A 21,869-nucleotide genomic window follows, 5' to 3' on the forward strand; every position below is an offset into this window, starting at 1 on the left:
TTAATACACTTCCAATATTTCGGCAACGTCACGTTGCCATTATCACAGGAACTTAAATACAAGACACGTGCACGCAAGCACAACACACAGTAAATGAGGAACGAAGCAGGAAGCTATTCTTTCTCCTAAAAGTCCTGATGGTGCCCCCTAGCGGGCAATGTTGGTATTCTTTGCCGATTTGGGGCAGTCTAATGCAACCAAATTTGTTTAGGTTTGGATTGTTTCTTAGGGCTGAGGCTGATTCCATGAATAGCCATTCGTATTTGAATTTACTACGGTGTATTATCGCGGCTTTCTTCCACTGTATTCTATGGTGGGAATCCAGCGCATGGTCTGCAAGACCAGAGTGGCTGTATTGGTGAAACTGGATGTAGTTCTTGTGTTCTGAAATTCTGATATTAGCTGTCCTGCCTCTTTGGGCAAAGTAGGACAGCTTACAGCTGCAAAGGACTTGGTACACACCAGGTAGGTCTGGGGGGGGGGGGGGTTGGGCCTTAGTCGAGCAGGTAAGGGATGCCAATTTTTATAAGGTTTGTAACGGGAAGTTAAGTCATATTTTTTTAGGATTTTTGTAATTTTTTCTGAGGTGTCTCGGATATAGGGATGGTGATGGATTTAGAGTAATCCTTGTTGCGAAGGGGGGGGGGGGGGGGGTTGTGGTTTATTGTTTCAATATGTTTGGGATTTTTTTTTGGGGGGGGGGGGTAGCATTATAAGAAAGTGTTGAGAATGTGGGTTTAGTTCTGTGATTAGGGCATTGTCATTTGAACAGATAAGTTTAGCCCTGTTGTGTAGTATCTTAACGACTCCATATTCTTGTGGGAGGGGGGGGGAATTGTTGATGAATGTATCTGCCTGTATGGATAAGTTTTCTATAAACTGAGAAAAAGAAAACTAAGGTTCCATCAGGCTGGTGGGTGAATAACGTGTCTAAGAAAGGAAGGCAGTTGTTTTTTTCTTCTTCCAGGGTGAACTTGATTCTGGGGTATTGGTTGTTTAAGTGTGTTAGGAAGGAGAGGAGTGCATCGGAGCCATGTGGCCAAATAGTGAACACATCATCAACATAGCAAAGCCATATGGTTGGTTTTTGTGGGGCAGAGTTTAAGGCTTTCTCTTCAAAAGTCTCCATATAAATGGCAGATACATTCACCAACAATTCCCCCCACCCCTCACAACAATATGGAGTCATTAAGACACTACACAACAGGGTTAAACTTATCTGTTCAAATGAAAATGCCCTAACCACAGAACTAAACCACATTCTCAACACTTTCTTAGCCAATGGCTACCCCCCCCCAAAAAAAACATACTGAAACCAATAAACTACAACCCCCCCCTCCCCCCTTCGCAACAAGGATTACTCTAATCCAATCACCATTCCCTATATCCAAGGCAGCTTGGAAAAAATTACAAAAATCCTACAAAAACATGACTTAACTTCCTGTTACAGACCTTATAAAAAATTGGCATCCCTTATCTGCTCCACTAAAGACCAACCTTCCCCCCCCCCCAAGACCTACCTGGTGTATAAAGTCCCTTGCAGCTGTAAGCTGTTCTACTTTGGCCAAACAGGTAGGACAGCTAATATCAGAATTTCAGAACACAAGGACTACATCCGGTTTCACCAATACAGCCACTCTGGTCTTGCAGACCATGCACTGGATTCCTGCCATAGAATACGGTGGAAGAAAGTCACGATAATACACTGTAGTAAATTCAAATACAAAAGGCTATTCATGGCATCAGCCTCAGCCCTAAGAAACAATCCAAACCTAAACAAATTTGGTTGCATGAAACTGCCCCCAAATTTGGGAAACCTACATCAGAATACCTTCAGCCCAATCGGCAAAGAATACCAACATTGCCCACTAGAGGGCACCATCAGGACATTTAGGAGAAAGAATAGCTTCCTGCTTCGTTCCTCATTTACTGTGTGTTCTGCTTGCATGCATGTGTCTTGTATTTAAGTTCCCGTGATAATGGCAACGTGACGTTGCCGAAAAATTGGAAGTGTATTAAAATTTATTTTAATGTATATTCTATTGTACGTTGTAATTTCCTTAAGCTATTTAGTAAGAAACATTACTACAATAACATTACAACAAATATTATTACACTAATACATAGAGTTAAAGAGGACTTATTATACATTATGTGTGCATAAAAATTAAGTTTAGCAGTGTGGTATTTACATATTAACAAAATTACAACAAGGTAACACAAGGCTACAGAAATACATGATTGGTCAGAAATTAACCTAATGAGTAATATATACATTAGTAGTCAACTTCTGCACATATACATCACAGAACATTACATACTTTGTAATATATACATACAAAAGTTAAGTGAAGTAATACAGTATTTACATGTAAACAAAATTACAGTCAAATGTGTTTGTATAAATTAATTCTTTGTAAAAAATTAAAAACATTGTGCAATCTGTCCGAGTCTGTCAGCATCTGCCTGAGTGTATATGGTCTGGCCAGGTAAGCAAAAATTTCCTTCCTCTCTCATGCAAAGTGCTGGCACTCTACCAGTATATGATAAATAGTGAGATGTGTATTGCATTTTTCACACATGGAGGGTCATTAGCTCTCAGTAAATATTATTATTATTATTATTACGGGTATCTCCATGGAGTCAGTAGACTCATCGCGGGAGACCCAAACTAGCAAAACAATATCTGTCATATCTCTTCTTGAATTCATTTACAGATGAAGAGCTCACAACAAAGTCAGGCAATGAATTCCACTCATTCACCACCCTCCAGGCAAAAAACCTTGTTCTGACACCTTTGTTAACCACACTCTTCTTTAATTTCCAGAGATGACCTCTTGTTCTTCCATCACTATCACACAGCTGAAACATTTCCCCTGCATCAATCCTATAAAAACCTTTTAGTAATTTGAATGTTTCTATCATATCCCCTCTTCTTCGCCTATCAACCAATCTCTGCAATCCACAAGCTCTCAATCTATCAATGTAGGGAGCATTTTTTATATCACTCACCAACTTGGTCACTCTTCTCTGAACCCTCTCCACAGCCTCCTCATCTCCAAGGAATCCAGGTGACCAGACTTGAGCACAGTAATCCAAATGTGGAAGTATCAATGCTTTATAAAGGGGAATAATAACCTCTTTATCTCTGGATGTCAGTGTGTTCCTCAACAACCAAGTAATCCTATGTGCAATCTTGGACACCTTAGCAATGTGTCCTCTGAACTTCATCTCCTTATCTACCAATACCCCTAAGTCCCTAGCCTCATCAATCTCTTGGAGTACCTTTCCATCTATGTAGTACACAGCTGGTAATCTTTTAATCCCAAAATGCAAGACTTTACACTTTTCCACATTGAACTGACATCCATTTTCTTTTGCCCATTTTACCAGCTTATTTAAATCCTCCTGCAAACTTTCAACATCAGCTTGATTTTTTATTGCACTACACAACTTTGCATCATCAGCAAACAACTGAATATCTCCCTTTAAGCCGTTTCCTATATCATTTATATACAAATTAAACAACATTGGCCCAAGCACAGAGCCCTGAGGCACACCACTGGTCACCTGCCTCATTCTGGACTCGGCTCCTCCATACACCACCTTATGGTATCTCTCCCTGAGCCATTCTCCTATCCATATCACCAATTTAATATCCATTCCCATCTGCTCCAATTTGCGTAACAGTGTTCTATGGGGTATCCTGTCAAAAGCCTTAGCAAATAAGAATGTGTAAGATGACTGTGACCTATGTGGAGTCTAGTGAGAACAATTTCCTCTCTTCTCTTTATTTGTTGACTAGGTTGACTAGAATGCCAATGCTTGATTTCAGGTTTAATGTCATATAATTTGTTTGTTAATGCTTCCTGCCATGACGACTGCTATTAAGTAATTAGCTTTGATCGTATAAACTCTGTAGTCTGTATATGATACTGTCAAACAGTACGTGGAGAAAGTTTGAGCTGATTTAGCAGCTGCATCTGCTGCCTCATTTCCTTTAATTCCAATGTGGCTGGGAATCCAGAACTACTGAACATTGAAATTAAGGATTTTCATTTTGTAAAACAGAGCGTTGTAACACCATAAAGTACTGGATGTGGATTATGCATAGGAGAGGAGATAGCCTGTAAAGAGCTCAATGAGTCTGTATAAATTATACACTTTTGGTAGCAGTTTTCTTTTATATGAACCAGTGCAAGCTGAAAGGCATGTAACTCTGCTGTATAATACTGCAATCAGGTGGGATCTGGTTGGAGATAATAATGTCAGGAAACAGAGCAGCACAGCCAATAGAGGTGTTAGTTCTTGAACCTATAGTATAGTAGATAGGCAAGAAATCAAACTGATAGAATCAGAGGATAGAGTGCGAAGAAGGTTGAACATTCTCTTGTACATTTCTCTTAGTTGACGAATGTGTGCTACAAATATAAGTTTACTGTTAAAAATCAGTCCCAAGAATTTGGCTTCTGGAGCTACTGGAATAATAGTGTGTCCCATTCTTAATTCAGGATCTGGGTGAAGAGTGTGTTTTCGACAGAAGTGTACACAGACACTTTTTTCTGTTGAAAACCTAAACCCATTACTAAGAGCCCACAGAGAAACATGACCAATTGCTTGCTGAAGTTGTCTTTCAATTACACTCATATTATCGGAGAGGCAGTAAATTGTGAACTCATCAACATATAGAGCATTGTCTACAATGGGAGGAAGCTGTTTGGTGATTGAGTTCATTTTAACAGCAAAAAGTGTCACACTTCAGACAGAGCCTTGGGGAACACCCTGTTCTTGATGATATGATCGAGATAACGTATTTCACACTCTGACTTGGAAAATTCATCTGGAAAGGAAGTTTTTAATAAATACAGAAAGGTGTCCTTTAAGACCAAGGCTATAGAGGTCTTTTAATATGCCATATCTCCAGGCTGTGACATAAGCTTTTTCCATGCCAAAAAAAAAAAAACTGAAACAAGGTATTCTTGCTTCAGAAGTTCATCTTTTATACAAGTTTCTAAACGAACCAAATGATCTAAAGTTGAGCGATGTCTCCCACAATGTGTATTGGAGAGAAGATTGTTGCTTTCTAAATACCAGAGAAGTTTGGCATTAACCATTTTCTCTAGTATCTTACAAAGACAGCTGGTCAGAGCAATGGGTTGATATTATTTACTTGTGTTGGATCTTTTCCTGGTTTTAGGATAGCAATGACAATTGACTTATGCCAAGAATTTGGAAACTCTTCCTCTGCAAGTATTCTATTCTATAGTAAGAAAAGGTGATAAAATATCTACCATAGAAGATGATGGTAGATGTTTTATCATTTCATAATGGATGTCATCAGGCTCTACTGAACTTTGGCTTTGGCTCGAGCATGCTTGAAAGCTATAAGGTTTAATGTGGTGGGATATCTACAAAATATATCGGCTGTCTGACATTCTGGGTTCCATCACGGCTTTGGACAGAGTGGAAACCAAGATGATATTTTTGGGATGAAGGCTGTTGCTGCCTGGACAATGCACTCTGTTATATATTTTACCACTTCATTGATAGGCATTGGACTGATGGCATCAGCATTAAATTTTGCAAGATGAGAGAAAGTGTTCCAGTTAGCCTGGTCCATTTTCCATATAGGTATCAGTGTGGGTGAACATGGTTCCTGTGAAGACATTGTGCAGAGAACAGGAAAGTGATCACTTCCATATATGTTCTCTTCAACGTCCCATGGGAGCAGATTGTAAGATCAATTGCAGAATATGAATGGGTAGGCATATGGAAGAAAGTACTGAGTTTATTATTTAAAAGGAAGAGTTATTATCAAGAATTCTTTCAATGATTCAACCTCATCTATTAGTGTTGGCACTACCCCATAGAGTATTGTGAACATTAAAGTCACCCATCAAAAGTATGGGTTCAGGCAGTTGCGAGATAAGGTTATGAAGATCAATTTCATTTAACTCAGTACTTGGTGGTAAATAAATTGAGCATACTGTAATAAGAAATCCCAAGGAGAAGCGAATCGCTACTGCTTCCAGAGAAGTATTAAGTTGGACCTGATGGAAAGGAATATGACTGCCAACAAGGATAGCTACTCCTCCATGAGCAGGACCATCTCCAGTTCTATCCGAGCATACAACATTGAAATTCCTAAAGGTAGGGTCCTCATTGGGTCTTAAGTATGTTTCCTTTAGGCAGAAACAGAAAGGTTTGGTTTCTGCAAGAAAATCTTGATATCATCGATATTCTGGTGAAATCCATGACAGTTCCATTGTACAAATTTTGCTATTTTTTTGGTTTTATAGACTTGTCTGGTTTTCAGGAGGTTGAGAAATTACCTTTGTCATATTTATATTTATCAATAGTTTTGGGGAAGTATGGACGGCCAGTGTCCATCTCTTCCTCTGGGAGAGTATTCAATACGTCTGATGTGTTAGGGTCAGTTGGTAAGTTTAGTTTACTTTCACTTTGCCATAACATTTTTTGATAAGCGGATTTTCATCAAGTGGGATCATTTTTGGAGTGGTCTCTGGAGTAAGGCTATAGGTCATGTGATTGATGCACTCAACAGAGAAGTACTTGTGATCATAAGGTGCAGGTATGGTGAAATTATCCGATGGTGAAACAGACATACAAGTTTGAGTTGCTACTGTCACTTTCTTAATTGTTACCTTCTCAGCGTAAGAAGATCTCAGAGCAGGTGTGATAGTGGCTAGCTTTCTTTTTGCATCCTGGTATGTTGTTATTATTATTCAGGCCTCCATGGAGTCAAAAGACTCATCGAGGGGGGGGGTCCCTCCTAGGAAACACAAAGTCTATCATACCACTCCTTAAACTCATTGACTGTTCTTGCTCTCACCACTCTATCAGGCAATGCATTCCATGGGTCAACTATCCTCCATGCAAAGAAACCACTCTGCACCCTTCTTCTCACAGTTTCCTTTCCTAACTTCCAGGGATGGCCCCTTGTCATCACTTCTTCCCGCTGGTCAACCAAGCGAAAGAACTCCCCAGTGTCAACCCTGTAACCATCTCTCAACAGTTTAAAAGTCTCAATCATATCGCCTCTCCTTCTTCTATCCACCAAACTCTGTAGTCCACACACCCTCAGCCGATCCTCATAACTAACATTGTACAGTCCCATCTTTGTTATCTGCCTCTGTACCCTTTCCACAGTTAATTTCTCCCCTTCAAATCCTGGGGACCAAATCTGAGAACAATAATCTAAGTGTGGTCGGATCAGAGTCTTATACAACGGAATGATAACCCTCTTATCTCTGCAGGTCAGTGTCCTTCTCATTATTGCAGCAATCCTCTGTGAACCTTCACTATCTTTGCCATATGTCTCCTAAATTTCAGGTTTCTATCAATCATCAACCCCATATCTCTTGTCTCCCCTACTTCCTCCAGTTTAGCTCCTCCCATAGAGTATGCAGCATCCCATCGATGTATCCCAAACCTCAAGTCCTTACATTTTGCTGCATTAAACTGACACCCCCATTCATTTACCCATTTATCAAGCCTATTCAAATCCTCTTGCAGGGCTACCACATCTGCACTATTACTATTGGGTTGTTGCAAATGAAATGGCCGTTGAATGACTGTCAGGTTTCTACTGGTTGCTGAAGAAAGCAAGTGCTGAGGTATATGCAAATTTTTTATGTCATGTGACAGCATCACACGTGGATGATGCAATTGTAGTATTTGTTTCATTCAATGAGCATTAAACATTGAATACTACCGACATCAAGTCAATGATGGAACCCAGTCAATTAAGGTTGCTATATCTTTACGAGTTCAAATTGGGATATTCTGCAGCAGCTGCAGTAAAAAACATCAATAAAGCATTCGGTAGAGGAACAACTAATGAGAGATCCACTCGCTGTTGCTTTGCGAAATTTCGATCAGGAGATTCAAGGCTACAAAACAAACCCTATGGCCATCGTCCTTCCTCCATTGATTTGAATGAATTAAAGGATTTAATCGAATCAGATCCACGACAAACTGTACGAGAGATTGCCCAGACACTAAATGTACACTTTTCAACTGTTTCACGACACTTGGCAATAAGAAGAAAAGTAAGGAAACTCGACAAGAGGGTGCCTCACGAATTGACTGATGAAAACAAAGCATGGCATTTGGAAGTGTGCTCTTCTCTCTTAAGAAAGGTTCCTGCAATGAATTGTGACTGTGGATGAGAAGTGTATATTCTACGACAATCGTACACATTCGTCGCAGTGGTTGGGAGTGAAAGATGCTCCAAGAAGGACTCCAAAGGCATCTCTGCATCCAGTGAAGATGTTGTTTACTGTATGGTGGTCTTCTGCTGTTGTTATTCACTACTCATTCCTTCCACGAGGTGAAACAATAAAATGCAGCTCGATATTGTACAGATATGCGGAAAATGCATGACAAATTGTGCCTTAAGCAACCAGCACTTGTGAATAGACATGGAGTCCTATTTCTTCAGGATAACGCTCAACCACATACGGCAGTGTCAACCATACAGCAAATAAACAATTTGGGATACGACATTGTGCCTCATCCTCCATACTCTCCTGACATTTCCCCAACAGATTATCATTTTTTCCGGCACTTGAGCCATTTTTTGTCCAAGAAATGCCTTGCCAACGACGCATCAATTTATCAGGCAGTGAAGGACTTCACTTCCAGAGACACTGATTTTTACAAATGTGGTATAAATGACCTTGCACATTGGCAACAATGCATTGATGCTGATGGAGATTACTTTGATTAAACAGGCATTCTTCTTCTTTTTATTTTCTTCTTTTTCAATCTTCCTTAAAATCGGCCATTTCATTTGCAACAACCCAATAATAACCCTTCCCAGCTTCGCATCATCCACAAACAACTGAACATCCACTTGCAATCCACGAATAATGTCACTGATATAAAGGTTAAACAATATAGGTTATAGTACTGAGCCCTGTGGAACTCTACTTGTAACCTTCTTCCTTGAAACATCCCACCATACCCAACTCTGATACCTATCAGACAGCCAATCCTGAATCCAGTTGACCAATCTGACATCCAGACTCATGTGCTGCAATTTGAATATTAGCTTATCATGTGGCACCCTGTCAAATGCCTTTGCTAAGTCTAGGAAAATGACAGTATATGCCTTTCCCTCATCTAATGCTCTTGTGCCTTTATTGTATGCTCTGTTTTTCTAATCCTGCTTTTTTGCCAGAGGTCAGGCCAATAATTGTTGTAAAGTTACTGACCAATAATTGGTCAGTAACTTTAACAAACCATGTAGATTGTAGTGTAGCTTGTTTTCTGTATATAGTGCATAGGCTCCAGAAGATGACCTTGATATAAAGGTCGAAACGTCAAAAGTGGATTTTAGTTTATATTAAACTAAACTTTTACTCAAACATGGTAGTTGTCTCCATAATTTTCCAAAATGTATTCGGATCACCATGTAAGCCTAAAAGAAAGGATATGCTCTGTTTTCATTCTTTGTATTTCTTTTTCATCTTTCCAGTTCTGACATGCATGAGAGTAAGCTGGATGATCTCCCTGACAGTTGACACATTTAGCTTTTTTTGCACAGCAAGATTTGTTATTATTATTATTTCAGGCAACTCCAGGGAGTCCTTAGACCCATCGAGGGAGGCCCTAAACATCATATCGACACAACTATACAACATTCTCACAGTATCTATCACACTTTGCCTTGAACTCGCTCTCCGTCATTGTACCCACAACAGACTCTGGCAGCTTATTCCACTCATTTACTACTCTGAGAGATATCAGAGTGGTAAATGAGTGGTAAAGGTAAATGGCAGCTTATTCCACTCATTTACCTGTCTGAGAGATATCAGAACGAGAGAGAGACAGAGAGAGAGAGTTGTGTACAATGGAGTGTTATCAAAGAAGAAGGATTCAGTACTAGCATCCCTACTGTTTAACATTTATGTCGTTGGTACCATCAGCTTCTGCAGGGAGATATCAGTTGTTTGCAGAGATTACAAATAATAATAGCAATAATAATAGCTTATAGAATTTCATAAGGTCTATATTTAATTTTATATATTTGAATTAAAATATTTTACCTCCATCAGCACTTTGTGTACATGTTCCATTCTCTCTTGACGTGAGTAATGTCGACCCATTCTTAAAGAAGCCTAGAAAAAAATGCAACAAAAAACATTTATTCATGTAAAATTACAGTAAAGTAGCAAAGTAGCAAGCATAATATTAGCATTGTCAGTCGTGATTGTCTACTTAAATGTATCTTTTCGGACTTTCCTTTATAGCAAGACCTGTAGAGTTTCCATAATTAAACATTTACAGTGACACAGTAAAAAAAATAATATTTATTTTACAAATATTTCATCTTAGATATTATAAGACATCATCAGTGATAGCAAGAACAAGAGTAAGGAATTTGAACCATGAAACAATATGCATATGTGCCAAATTTTAATCCTTCTGTACAAGTAGTTATGTATTTGTTAAGTTAAAACTGTTGGGCTGAAATAATAAATTAAATTAATTATTATGATACAATCTATTTAACACAATTGAGTATAAAACAATTCCCCAAACTTCTGGGATAGTAAGGCAATCGTTACAATTAAGGTTTGGTCTATGAAGTAGAGCTTCGGTACATAGATTTGTGTAAAAGCTTTGTGTTTTCCCATTTGATCCTATGGTTTGCATTTTCAATTCCATGCTGAGCCAAGTTGTGTGGTTTAATGAGCCAGATGATGTCTTGATGTTCAGAAATATGAGTGTTTACTTTTCTAGGAATTAAAATATACTAATAAAATTTTATACTAATGCCAGGAGTATCTGGAATAAGGGAGAGGAATTGGTGGCGCAGATAGCATCAGCCTGGCCAAAAATTAAAATTATTGCGATCACTGAGACGTGGTTGACAGAAGGGGATATAACAACAGGAATAGAAGTTGCTGGGTATAGCATTTTTCGTCAGGATAGGAGGGGGAAAGCGTGGTGGTGGGGTACTGCTTATGATAAGTGATGACCTATGTCCTCTAAGAGTGGAGAATTTGGAAGGAAGTGAGACAAATGATTTTGAGAGCGTATGGTGTGAGGTAGAGGTAGGCAAGACAGGATATTTAGTGGGGTGTTTCTACAGACACAGGAGCACAGAGGATGGGGACCAGGAGATGTTTAGACAGCTAAGTTTGGCAAGTGCAAGAAGAATGATTGTTATGGGAGATTTTAACTACAGTAGTATAAATTGGAGAGAGGAAGATGCATGTAGAAATAGTGGAATGGAATTTCTAGAATTCTTGAGAGATAAATGTCTTAGGCAACATGTAACAAAGGGAACAAGAGGTTCAAGAGTTTTAGGTTTGGTTATAGCATCAGAAGAGTTGATAATAACTAAGATGACATCTCTCCCACCAGTTCGAGAGAGTGACCATATGGTTTTGACTTGGAAAATGAATAGACATGCAGGAGTACCAAAGAGATGGGAACTTATGTGTAATTATAATGCAGGTGATTATAATAGTCTTAGTCGTCAATTTCGGAAAGTTTCATGGAGGGAGGAATTGGAAGGCCGGGATATCGTTAGTGCGTGGGAAATTGTGAAAGAATATTTGTTAGCAGCAATGGTAAGTTGTATACCACGAGTGAAGAAGAGGACACAATTTGGAGTAAAGTGGATGACAAACAATATTAAACAAGAATTGCATGTGAAAAAGAGGCTATGGAAGAGATATAAGGAGACAGGTGAAGAGAGGATGCATGAAGAATATAAGACACAGGTCAGAAGAGTGACTAGTGTGGTAAGGAAAGCGAAACTGGAATATGAGAGGAGATTGGCCCTAAGATCCAAAGAAAATCCTAGGGAATTTTTTAGATATGTGGCCAGTAGGAGGAGAAATGACTGTGGAAGAATGATATTGTGGGATAAAAATGGGAATAGAGTGACTGATGCAGAGGACATAGTGGAATTGTTCAATGACCACTTTATTGGAGGATTTCATCCTGGAGGAGTCAGTTTTAATGCTAGAGGGCTAGGACTGGTTCAAGGTCTGGAGGTACAGGAGGAGAGTGTGATTCAGATACTGAGAACTCTGGATGTCAATAAAGCTTTGGAACTGGATGGTATTTCACCACGAGTTTTGAGAGAATGTGCTAGGGAACTGACAGTGCCTTTAACCTGGCTTTTCAATGAAAGTCTGGCTTCAGCAAAGGTGCCCAGGGAAGAAAGGTAATGGAAGGAAGGTAAGATATGCAATTGCATAAGGGTGGTAACAGACTGGAAGTGTCTAATTATAGACCAGTCTGTGTGTCATCAGTAGTTGTTAAGATCTTGGAGAAAGTAGTGAGGGACCATATAAAACATTGGGCAGATGAGGGTAATGTTATCTGCGGGAGTCAACATGGATTTGTGAAAGGGCGCTCTTGTTTTAGCAATATGCTAGCCTTTTATAATAAAGATACAAGAACATTAGATGAGAGAAAGGCATATACTGCAATTTTCTTAGACTTAGCAAAGGCATTTGACAGGGTGCCACATGATAAGCTGATATTTAAGGTGCAACACATTGGTCTGGATGTCAGATTGGTCAACTGGATTCAGGATTGGCTGTCTGATAGGTATCAGAGAGTTGTGTATGGTGGAGTAGTTTCAAGGAGACAGAAGGTTACAAGTGTGGTCCCACAGGGCTCAGTAATAGGACCTATATTGTTTATCCTTTATATCAATGACATTGCCAGTGGATTGCAAGGGATATTCAGTTGTTTGCGAATGATGCGAAGTTGGGAAGGACTATTAGTAATAGTGCAGATGTGGTAGCCCTGCAAGAGGATTTGAATAAGCTAGATAGATGGACAAATGAATGGGGTGTCAGTTTAATGCAGCAAAGTGTAAGGTCTTGAGGTTTGGGAAACATCGATGGGATGCTGCATACTCCATGGGAGGAGTTATACTGGAGGAAGTTGGGGAGACAAGAGATCTGGGGTTGATGATTGATAGAAACCTGAAGTTTAGGGGACATATTGCAAAGGTGGTGAAGGTAACACAGAGGATTGCTGCAATTATGAGAAGGACACTGACCTGCAGAGATAAGAGGGTTATCATTCCGTTGTATAAGTCTCTGATCAGACCACACTTGGATTATTGTTCTCAGATTTGGTCCCCAGGATTTGAAGGGGAGAAATTAATTGTGGAATAGATACAAAGACGGATGACAAAGATGGTCTCTGGACTGTACAAGGATAGTTATGAGAATCAGCTGAGGGAATGTGGACTGCAGAGTTTGGCGGATAGAAGAAGGAGATGTGATATCATTGAAACTTTTAAACTGTTGAGAGGTGGTTACAGGGTTGACACTGGGGAGTTCTTTCACTTGGTTGAACAGCGGGAAGGAGTGATGACAAGAGGCCATCCCTGGAAATTACGAAAGGAAACTGTGAGCAAGAGAGTGAGGAGTGGTTTCTTTGCATGGAGGGTGGTTGAGCCGTGGAATACATTGCCTGATAGAGTGATGAAGGCGAGAACGGTCAATGAGTTTAAGGAGTGGTATGATAGACTTTGTGTTTCTTAGGGGGAACCTCCCCTCGATGAGTCTTGACAGACTTTATGTTCTTAGGAAGGACCTCCCACGATGAGTCTTTTGACTCCATGGAGGCCTGAATAATAATAATAATAATAATATATATACATATATATACACACACACATATCAATGTATATGCAGTCTTCTTCTTCTCAAGTACATCTGTAGCCTTATTTAACATGTCAATGAAGTATGAAAATAATACCACTCCTCTTAACAAATCCATACTGACCATCATCTAGAATCCTGCTGTTATCAACAAAATCCAATACTGGATCCTATCCTCTTTAACTATAACCAGATACACAGACTGGTTTGTAAATTTAAGCCTCAGAAACACCTTCCAGACTTTTGGTTCTTCTTTTGCATTACTCTTGTTAAATAATATCAAGTTTTCTGTTAACCCACTGAAAAATTTCTTTAAAACATGAAGTGATATGTCATTCTGTCCTTGTCTTACTAGCATCAATTATTCTTAATTATTCATATATACCTACTGTTCACTCAATCACTATTATTTCCAACTCAGCATGAGAAAGGTGGATGCTTCAAGAGAATGTGTAGACAGGAAAGGAATGGGATGGGATGACCTGGATCGAGAGGAAAACAGAGAGGAAAAAGAAATGGCCCCAGTTGAGCATGGAGAAATCACATCGAATGAGTGGTATCAGTGGAACTAGCTGTAGTTCCAAAAATGAGATGTTGTGTTTGTATACAAATGCTAGAAGTGTAAGAAACAAGGCAGATGAAATGGTTGCATTAATTGTGTCTGTTCACCCAAAATTCTTGGAATAAGTGAGACATGGTTAGAGGAGGATGACATCCTGACAGGAATGGAGATGGAAGGGTATGATGTGTTTCGTGAGGATAGAAGGGGTAAAAAAAAAGGAGGGGGGTGTAGGATGCAAGAGGGAAATAGTGCCAGTGGTTTTGAGTCAGTATGGTGTGAGATTGAGGTGAAATATTTAGTTAGAATAGAATGAAATATTTAGTTGGATGTTGTTATAGACCTGATAATGTGGATGGTAGTCATTAAGCAAATAAGAAATGAGTGATCATTATGCATGATTTTAATTATGGCAATATAGACTGGAATGACGAAATAGCAACTAAAAGTAAAGAAAATGAGTTTCTTGAATTTGTTAGGAAAAATTACCTCAGACAGTATGTAACAGAGGGCACGTGAGGATTGAGGGTCTTGGATTTGATCACCTCATCAGAGGTTGTAATTATAAAGGAGGTGTCAAATCACTCACCAATTGGTGAGAGTGACCATGAGGTGATTACCTGGGTGGTTGCCAGCAGTGCGAGGACCTCTGTGAGAAAAGGGTATATGTGGAACTACAAGGGGGGGGGGGTGATTATGAAGAGCTCAGAAGACAGCTTGCGGGAGGAGCATGGAATGAGGAGTTAGCTGGAAAAGAGATTGGGGGATTTTCAAAAACTGTTTAGTAAATGCAATATCTAAATGTATTCCAAGGGTGAGAAGGTTAAATAAGGTGGGTGTGAGATGGATGAATAAAGAGATTAAGCATGTGATACAGAGAAAGAGGTTATTATGGAGGAAGCATAAGAGAAGTGGTAATAATAACCAATTCCATGAGGATTACAAAGACCAGGCAAGGTGGGTAACTTGGTTGGTAAGGATAGAAAAAGTGATGTATGAAGAGCAGTTAGCTAATGAAGCCAAAAAGAATCCTAAGGAGTTCTTTCGATATGTAGCCAGCAAAAAGAAAGATTATGGAAGGATGACATTGATTGAAGAAAATGAAATAAAGACAGCCATTGCAGTGGAGATACTTAATGAGCAGTTCATGTAGGTCTTTCAATCTTGTGAATGTGACTTCATGGAGAGATTGAGAGCAGTCGATGATTGGAGAGGAGAGGAGAGACTGACTGTAAGTGAGCAAGGGTGTATGGTGAGTTGAGCAAACTAGAAGTTAATAAGGCTGTCGGACTTGATAATATATTGCCACATATTCTGAAGGAATGTGCCAGGGAGTTGACACCTGCCTTGACATATTTTTTTTTAATACGAGTCTTGCACTGCATCAAGTTCCTAAGGATGGAAGGAGGGCAAGATTGTGCAGCTTCATAAGGGAGGTGATAAAAATCAAGCATCAAACTATAGGCCTATCTGTGTGTCAGATATTGTGGTTAAGTTGTTGGAGAAGCTTATGAGAACTAGGATCCCGAATTAGGTTGACAACAATGGTATTATCTTTGATGTACAGCATGGATTTGCTGAAGGGAGGTAATATTTTAGTAATCTACTTACTTATTACAATAAGGTGACTTCTTCCTTGCACAGAGGAGAAGGATACACAGTAATATACTTAGATTTCACAAAGGCTTTTGATAGATTACTGCATGATAAGTTGATAGTCAAACTAGAGCGGATGGGGTTAGATATTAGATTGGATTGGAGACTGGATATCTGTTTGTAATACTTTATGACCAAAACATGTACAAATTAGACTGGATATCTGATAGGTATCAACAAGTTGTGTATGGGGGAGCAATATCCAGGAAAAAGGAAAGTTACTAGTGGTGTGGCTCAGGGGTCTGTTTTAGGCCCATTACTATTTGACTTGTATATTAATGATGTTGGCAAAGATATTCAGTTGTTTGCAGATGATGCAAATTTGGGACGAACCATGAAGAGGAGAGAAGATGTGGCCTTATAAGAAGACTTGAATAATTTGAGTGACTGGGTATGGGAATGGGGATGTGAGTTCAATGTTGCAAAATGCCAGGTTTTAAAATTTGGGAAACAAAAATGGGATGCAGAATTTATGCTTGGTTAGGATATATTGTCAGAGATGGAGGAAATAAGAGATCTTGAGGAGATAGTGGATAAGACTATGAAATTTAGGGGACACATTGCCAAAATTGTGAAGACAACACAAATGCCTCTGGAAATGATGGGAGGACACTTACGTGTAGAAGTAGGGAGATTCTTGTTCTGTTGTATAAGGCTTTGATTAGGCCACACATAGACTATTGTGCCCAGATTTGGTCACCGGGTTTTCAGAAGGATGAAGAGATGCTGGGAAGGGTCCAGAGGCGACTGACTAAGGTAGTTTCTGACCTCTGGAATGTCGAGTATGAGGAAAGATTGAGGAGATACAATTTGCAGAGTCTGGTGGACAGGAGGAAGAGGGGAGATATGATAGAAACCTACAAGTTAGTAAGGGGGTTGTTATAGGATCAGTGTTGGAGAGGTTCTATAGAAAATAGTGTATATCAGGGGAGAAACAGAGGTCATTCCTGGAAACTGTATAAAGAGGGTGTTAGCAGGGTAGTTAGAAGCAGGTTTTTTGCATGCAGAGTTGTGAATGATTGGAATGCCTTGCCTGAGAGTGTGGTGTCTGCAGAGAATTTGAATGAATTTGAGTGTAGATGAGTCTTTGACTTCATGGGGTCTTGGGTAATAATATTAATAATAATAACTCCACCCCATTCTGTCTTCGTTCCAAAACATTGTACAATATCATCAGCATGAAATATTATTATTATTATTATTATTAAGAGGCCTTCAGGGATTCATCAAGAGCGGCTATATACTACATACTCTAGCTATCATACTTTGTTATTGAATTCATTCACACTGCTTTCACACACAACATCCAATGGCAATCCATTCCAATCATGCACAACTCTATGAGAGGAAAATCTAGCCCTCATCCCCACACTTCTTAGCAGCATTCATTCCTAGCTTCCAAGGATGCCCTCTTGTTCTTTCCCCACCCTCCATAAAATGAAAAATTCCATGAACTGAAATCCTGTATAAAGCTTTAAGAAGTTTGTATGTCTTAATCATATCACCCCCTCTTTCTCCTGTTTGCTAGTCTCTGCAATCTACAAATTCTCAATGTGTCTTCATAATCAGTATTCCACAAATATCTTCTTGTTCATTAACCATGTTAATTATACTGAAGTATTTACTGAACAGTTCAGGTTTAACACTGAACACTATTCAGTGGCTAAATGTCTATCTTTCCATTAATTGTTCTCCTTAATCTTTTTTAATTATTTAAATCTCTTAAAAATGAAACACAAAAGATTTTCATAAGATTTCTTGGGAATAATTTCAGAATGAGTTACTTTTTTGCAATTTCTACTTTTGATTTATAGGGAATAACAAACCTAGTAGTCATATCGCATACAATAAAATATTATCATTTACCAATTTAAAGATATTTTAATAGTAGTTAGAAAAGTATAATAACATTTATTACTATTCTGGACTTCATATGCAGTCATAGTGGAAAGGCTGCTTTAAACAAAATAAAATATATTGTATAGCTCTTTAAATTCATTCATTGTCTGCACTCTAACCAACCTCTCAGGTAATGTATCCTATACTCCTACCATTCTCCATGCAAAAAAATTACTTCTTACTCTATTAATGACTCATCACTTCCTTTCACAACTTCAAATGATGGCCCCTTGTTCTTCTTTTTTTTCCTTGTTTTACCATATGAAAAATCCTGTTTTAATCTCATAATTGTAATTGTAGAAATAATTGTAACTGTAAGCAATAATTGTAGAAGAATGACACTGTTAGACAAAAATAGAGCAGAAGGCATAGTGGAGTTGTTTAATGATCACTTTATTGCTGGCCTGGTTGGTTGAGTGGTTAGCATATCTGCTCTCCAGACAAAAAGGCTGTTGGTTCAAATCCTGCTGTGGGCATAGATGTTTGTAATTTTCTTTAATTTAGACAAAAAAAAAAAAAAAAATCCTAGTGGCGGACAGCAGATGATGATAGTTGTTATTTGCTATAGTTGGTGGTGGAGATGGTGAGTTATAGAGGGGGGGGTGCTCTCCCTCGATGAGTCTTTGGACTCCTTGGATGTTGCATAATAATAATAATAATAATAATAACCTTAAATGCTTCAATTATATCACTCTCTTCATCTTTTACCCATGAAATTTGCAGATTACATGCCCTCGTAACCAATTTTCCATAGTCTGATAGTGTTTTTGTTTTCTGCCATTGTATCCTTCCCCCTCCAAAGTTACTTCATCTGCTTCAAATTTTGGTGACACGATGAGCACAGTAATCCAGATATGGTCTTCAGGGCCTTATAATAGAACCACTACTCCTCTTATCTCTGCTACTCAATGTTCTTCTTAGTGAGTGCAACATGCCACTATGAGTCTTGTGACTCATCAGTACATACTGAAATATGAAGGAATTCTTTCATTATGTGGCCAGTAGGAGGAGAAATAATTGAGAAGAATGACACTGTCAGACAAAAATGGGGCAGAAGACGTAGTGGAATTAACGATCTCTTTATTAGAGTATTTCAGCCTAGAAAAAATTTTATTAATAGAGAGATAGCAAGGGTTCAAGGTTTGGAAGTGCAAGAGGAGAGTGTGTTACAAATACTAAGTTATCTGGATGCCAACATGACAATGGGAATGGATGTGATTTCACCAAGTGTTTTTAGGGAATGGCTAAGGAAGTGACAGCTCTACTGACTTGGTTTTTCACTGAGAATCTGGCTATGGGAAAAGTGCACAAGGAGTGAAAGGAGGGTAAGAGAGTCTAATTGCATAAGGCTAGTGGTAGAATGGAAATGTCAAACTATAGATCAGTTTGCATTTCTTCTAGAGTTGTTAAGAATTTGGAGAAATCCTTGAGAGATCATACACAGCATTGAGCAGATGAGAATAATGTTATATGCAAGGGTCAGCATGAATATGTTTAGAGGTTAAGAGGTGCTCTTGTTTTAGTAATCTTTTTAGTAATAATTTGCCTTTTATAATAAAGTAACAAGGCAGTTGTTAAAGGAAAGGCACAGATCACTTTTTTTCTTTTTTGATTTTACAAAGGCATTTGACGGGCTGATATTTAAGTTACAGCATATAGGTTTGGATATCAAGTTAGTGAAACAGATTGGGGATTGGCTGTCTGATAGTTATCAGAGAGTTGTGTGCAAAGGAGCAGTATCAAGGAAGCAAAAGGTTACAAGTGGGATCTTTCAGGGCTAAGTTTTGGCTCTCTTGTGGATGGCAATGATTCACCCACAAATAAACTAGTCAAACACTTAGTCAACGTCCTCAATTAGAATACTGGCAACAACTCTTTTTACACATTTAAAACTCTTCCCACTTTAAGGCCAGCATAGAAAACCCCTCCGCACTCCAGCACACAGAGATAATAATCATTTTTGACATCTCCTCTCAGCTCACTAATGTTCCTCTCAAGGACACCTTAGACCACATCCAAGCACAATTTTCTCCCAATATATCAGCCTTATTTAAGTTCATGAACTCAGGCTATTTTGTTTGGCAAGAAAAATTCTACAAACAAATAGAGGAGACATATGAAATCTCTATTCCCCTCCCCATGGCAAACTACTTTATGAAAACCTGTGAAGATAAAGCTTTAACTTCTGCCACACACAGACCCAGTTTGCTATGCTATGTTGTGGCCAGAAGCCACATGGCTCTGAGACTCTTAACACCATCCAAACACATCTTATCTTAATAGCAAGCACTCCAAGTTCAGGAAAAAAGAAGAAAAAAAAAATAGCCTGCCCTTCTTAGGCACCTTGATTACATGCCAAACTGATGGAACAGTAACCCCCCCCAACACACACACAGGCAAATACATTCATCAACAGTCACTCACTGTCCCCCCAACTGTACAACAGGACAAAATTGAATAGTTCAGAGTAATGCTCTTGGCTGAACTTGACCACATTCACAACACCTTCTTAGCCAATGACTACAATCCCCACCAAATACAAAGAATATTAAAATACCAAAACCATACTCCCCTCCCTCTCTTCTCTGCAGAACAAAGACTATACCAAATCTTTTACCACCCCATATATCCAAGGCACATCTGAAAAACTGAAAAAAATTTCTAGACACATACAACCTTAAAACTACTTGCAGACAATTTTCTATCAACCACATCTCACTGATGCCTATAATTTTTGGCCAAGTTGAGATGACCAATACCCAAACGCCTCTCCTTTATTTCTGATACTCCTGGCATTCGTGTACATGCATTTCAACCTTGCCTTGGACCCACAGTTACCCTTGAATAATGTCATTAAACCCATTCAGATGTGAACTCGGTCAAACTGCATTCAGCATTGCATAATCATTTTTATGCACACTCATTTGTCACACATTGACTGCATCCTCCCCTCCAATAGTTCTAGTTTTCCTGATTTTATATTTCTCACCTCTCAATGAACAACACTCTTTCCAAAATCCAAAGTGATTCAAATGAAGTCCAGTAAACAAATGTAGGTCCTTTCTTCAATCAAATTCACTCCATATGATTAAAAACTGCACAACATTTCTCCAATTTAATCTTCTCATTGACTCATTAGCAATAATTTCCCCTCCTCTCAATTCTATTCTATTCTATCATACTAAGGTAGAAAACTCACAATCTTTACTTTTTCACTCTTCTTTTTGCTTCTGTCAGCAACTCATCCATGTCTTCTCTCATTGCATAATTTGCACCTTTCAAATAATTTGAATCTGCAAAAACAACGAAAACGATGAATGAGAGGCTTAAAAATGAAATCTTGAAGAAGAACAAGGCACTATGGATGCAGTACAAGATGAATAATGGGTGAATAATCAGTTGTTCTAATTAATAATGTTGTCCTTACTAACAGAGTGACTCAATTTAAGTGCAGAGAAACAGGACAGGATAGCTAAATAACTTTGTTGTCAATATGGCAATATGATTTAATGACATCATCATGCATCTTAAGGGAAGTGGCAATAGCATTGGCATGCTTGTTTAATAAGAGTATTACAACAGCACAGATTCCAAGGGAGCGGAAAAAAGGTAAAATTGTTTAAAAGAAGGTAAAATTGTTTCACTGCATAAAGGTAGTGATAAGGCTGTGGCTACAAATTATAGGCCAATCTGTATATCTGGAGTTATGGTGAAGGTACTAAAGAGAAACTGGACAGAAGTAGGATGCAGAATTGGGTTGATAACAGCAGTATTTTCTGTAGTTATCAGCATGGGTTTGATAAAGGAAGATCATGTTTTACTAACTTACTTTGTACTATAACAAGATGACAAATGTCTTGGAGAGGGGAAATGCATATGCAGTGGTATACTTCAATTTTGCCAAAGCTTTTGTAGGCTCCTACATGACAAACTATTAAATTAATTGAAACAGATGGGTTTCAATAACAGACTTCTGAGTTGGATCATTGATTGGCTGTTAGATAGGTATCAGGAAGTTGTACATGGGGTGCAGAGTATTTCAAAAGAGGAAGGTGATTAGTGGTGTGCTGCAGGGGTCAGGTTTGAGA

General features: G+C 38.7%; 1 protein-coding gene across 1 annotated transcript in view; it reads right to left on the reverse strand.

Moving 5' to 3' along the window:
• The window catches only part of LOC150100013 (ABC transporter ATP-binding protein/permease wht-1-like), a 142,719-nt gene that overhangs the window by 72,716 nt on the left and 48,134 nt on the right, over positions 1 to 21,869 (reverse strand). Inside the window, exon 4 of the mRNA XM_090403194.1 lies at positions 10,074 to 10,145. Within this exon, the coding sequence (XP_090259320.1) occupies positions 10,074 to 10,145 (72 nt within the window). The remainder of the gene's footprint in view (positions 1 to 10,073; positions 10,146 to 21,869) is intronic.

The sequence above is a fragment of the Typopeltis vanoorti genome, chromosome 13 (genome assembly GCF_054136105.1).
Source record: "Typopeltis vanoorti isolate ZY-2024b chromosome 13, IOZ_Tvanoo_1.0, whole genome shotgun sequence".
NCBI lineage: Eukaryota > Metazoa > Arthropoda > Arachnida > Uropygi > Thelyphonidae > Typopeltis > Typopeltis vanoorti.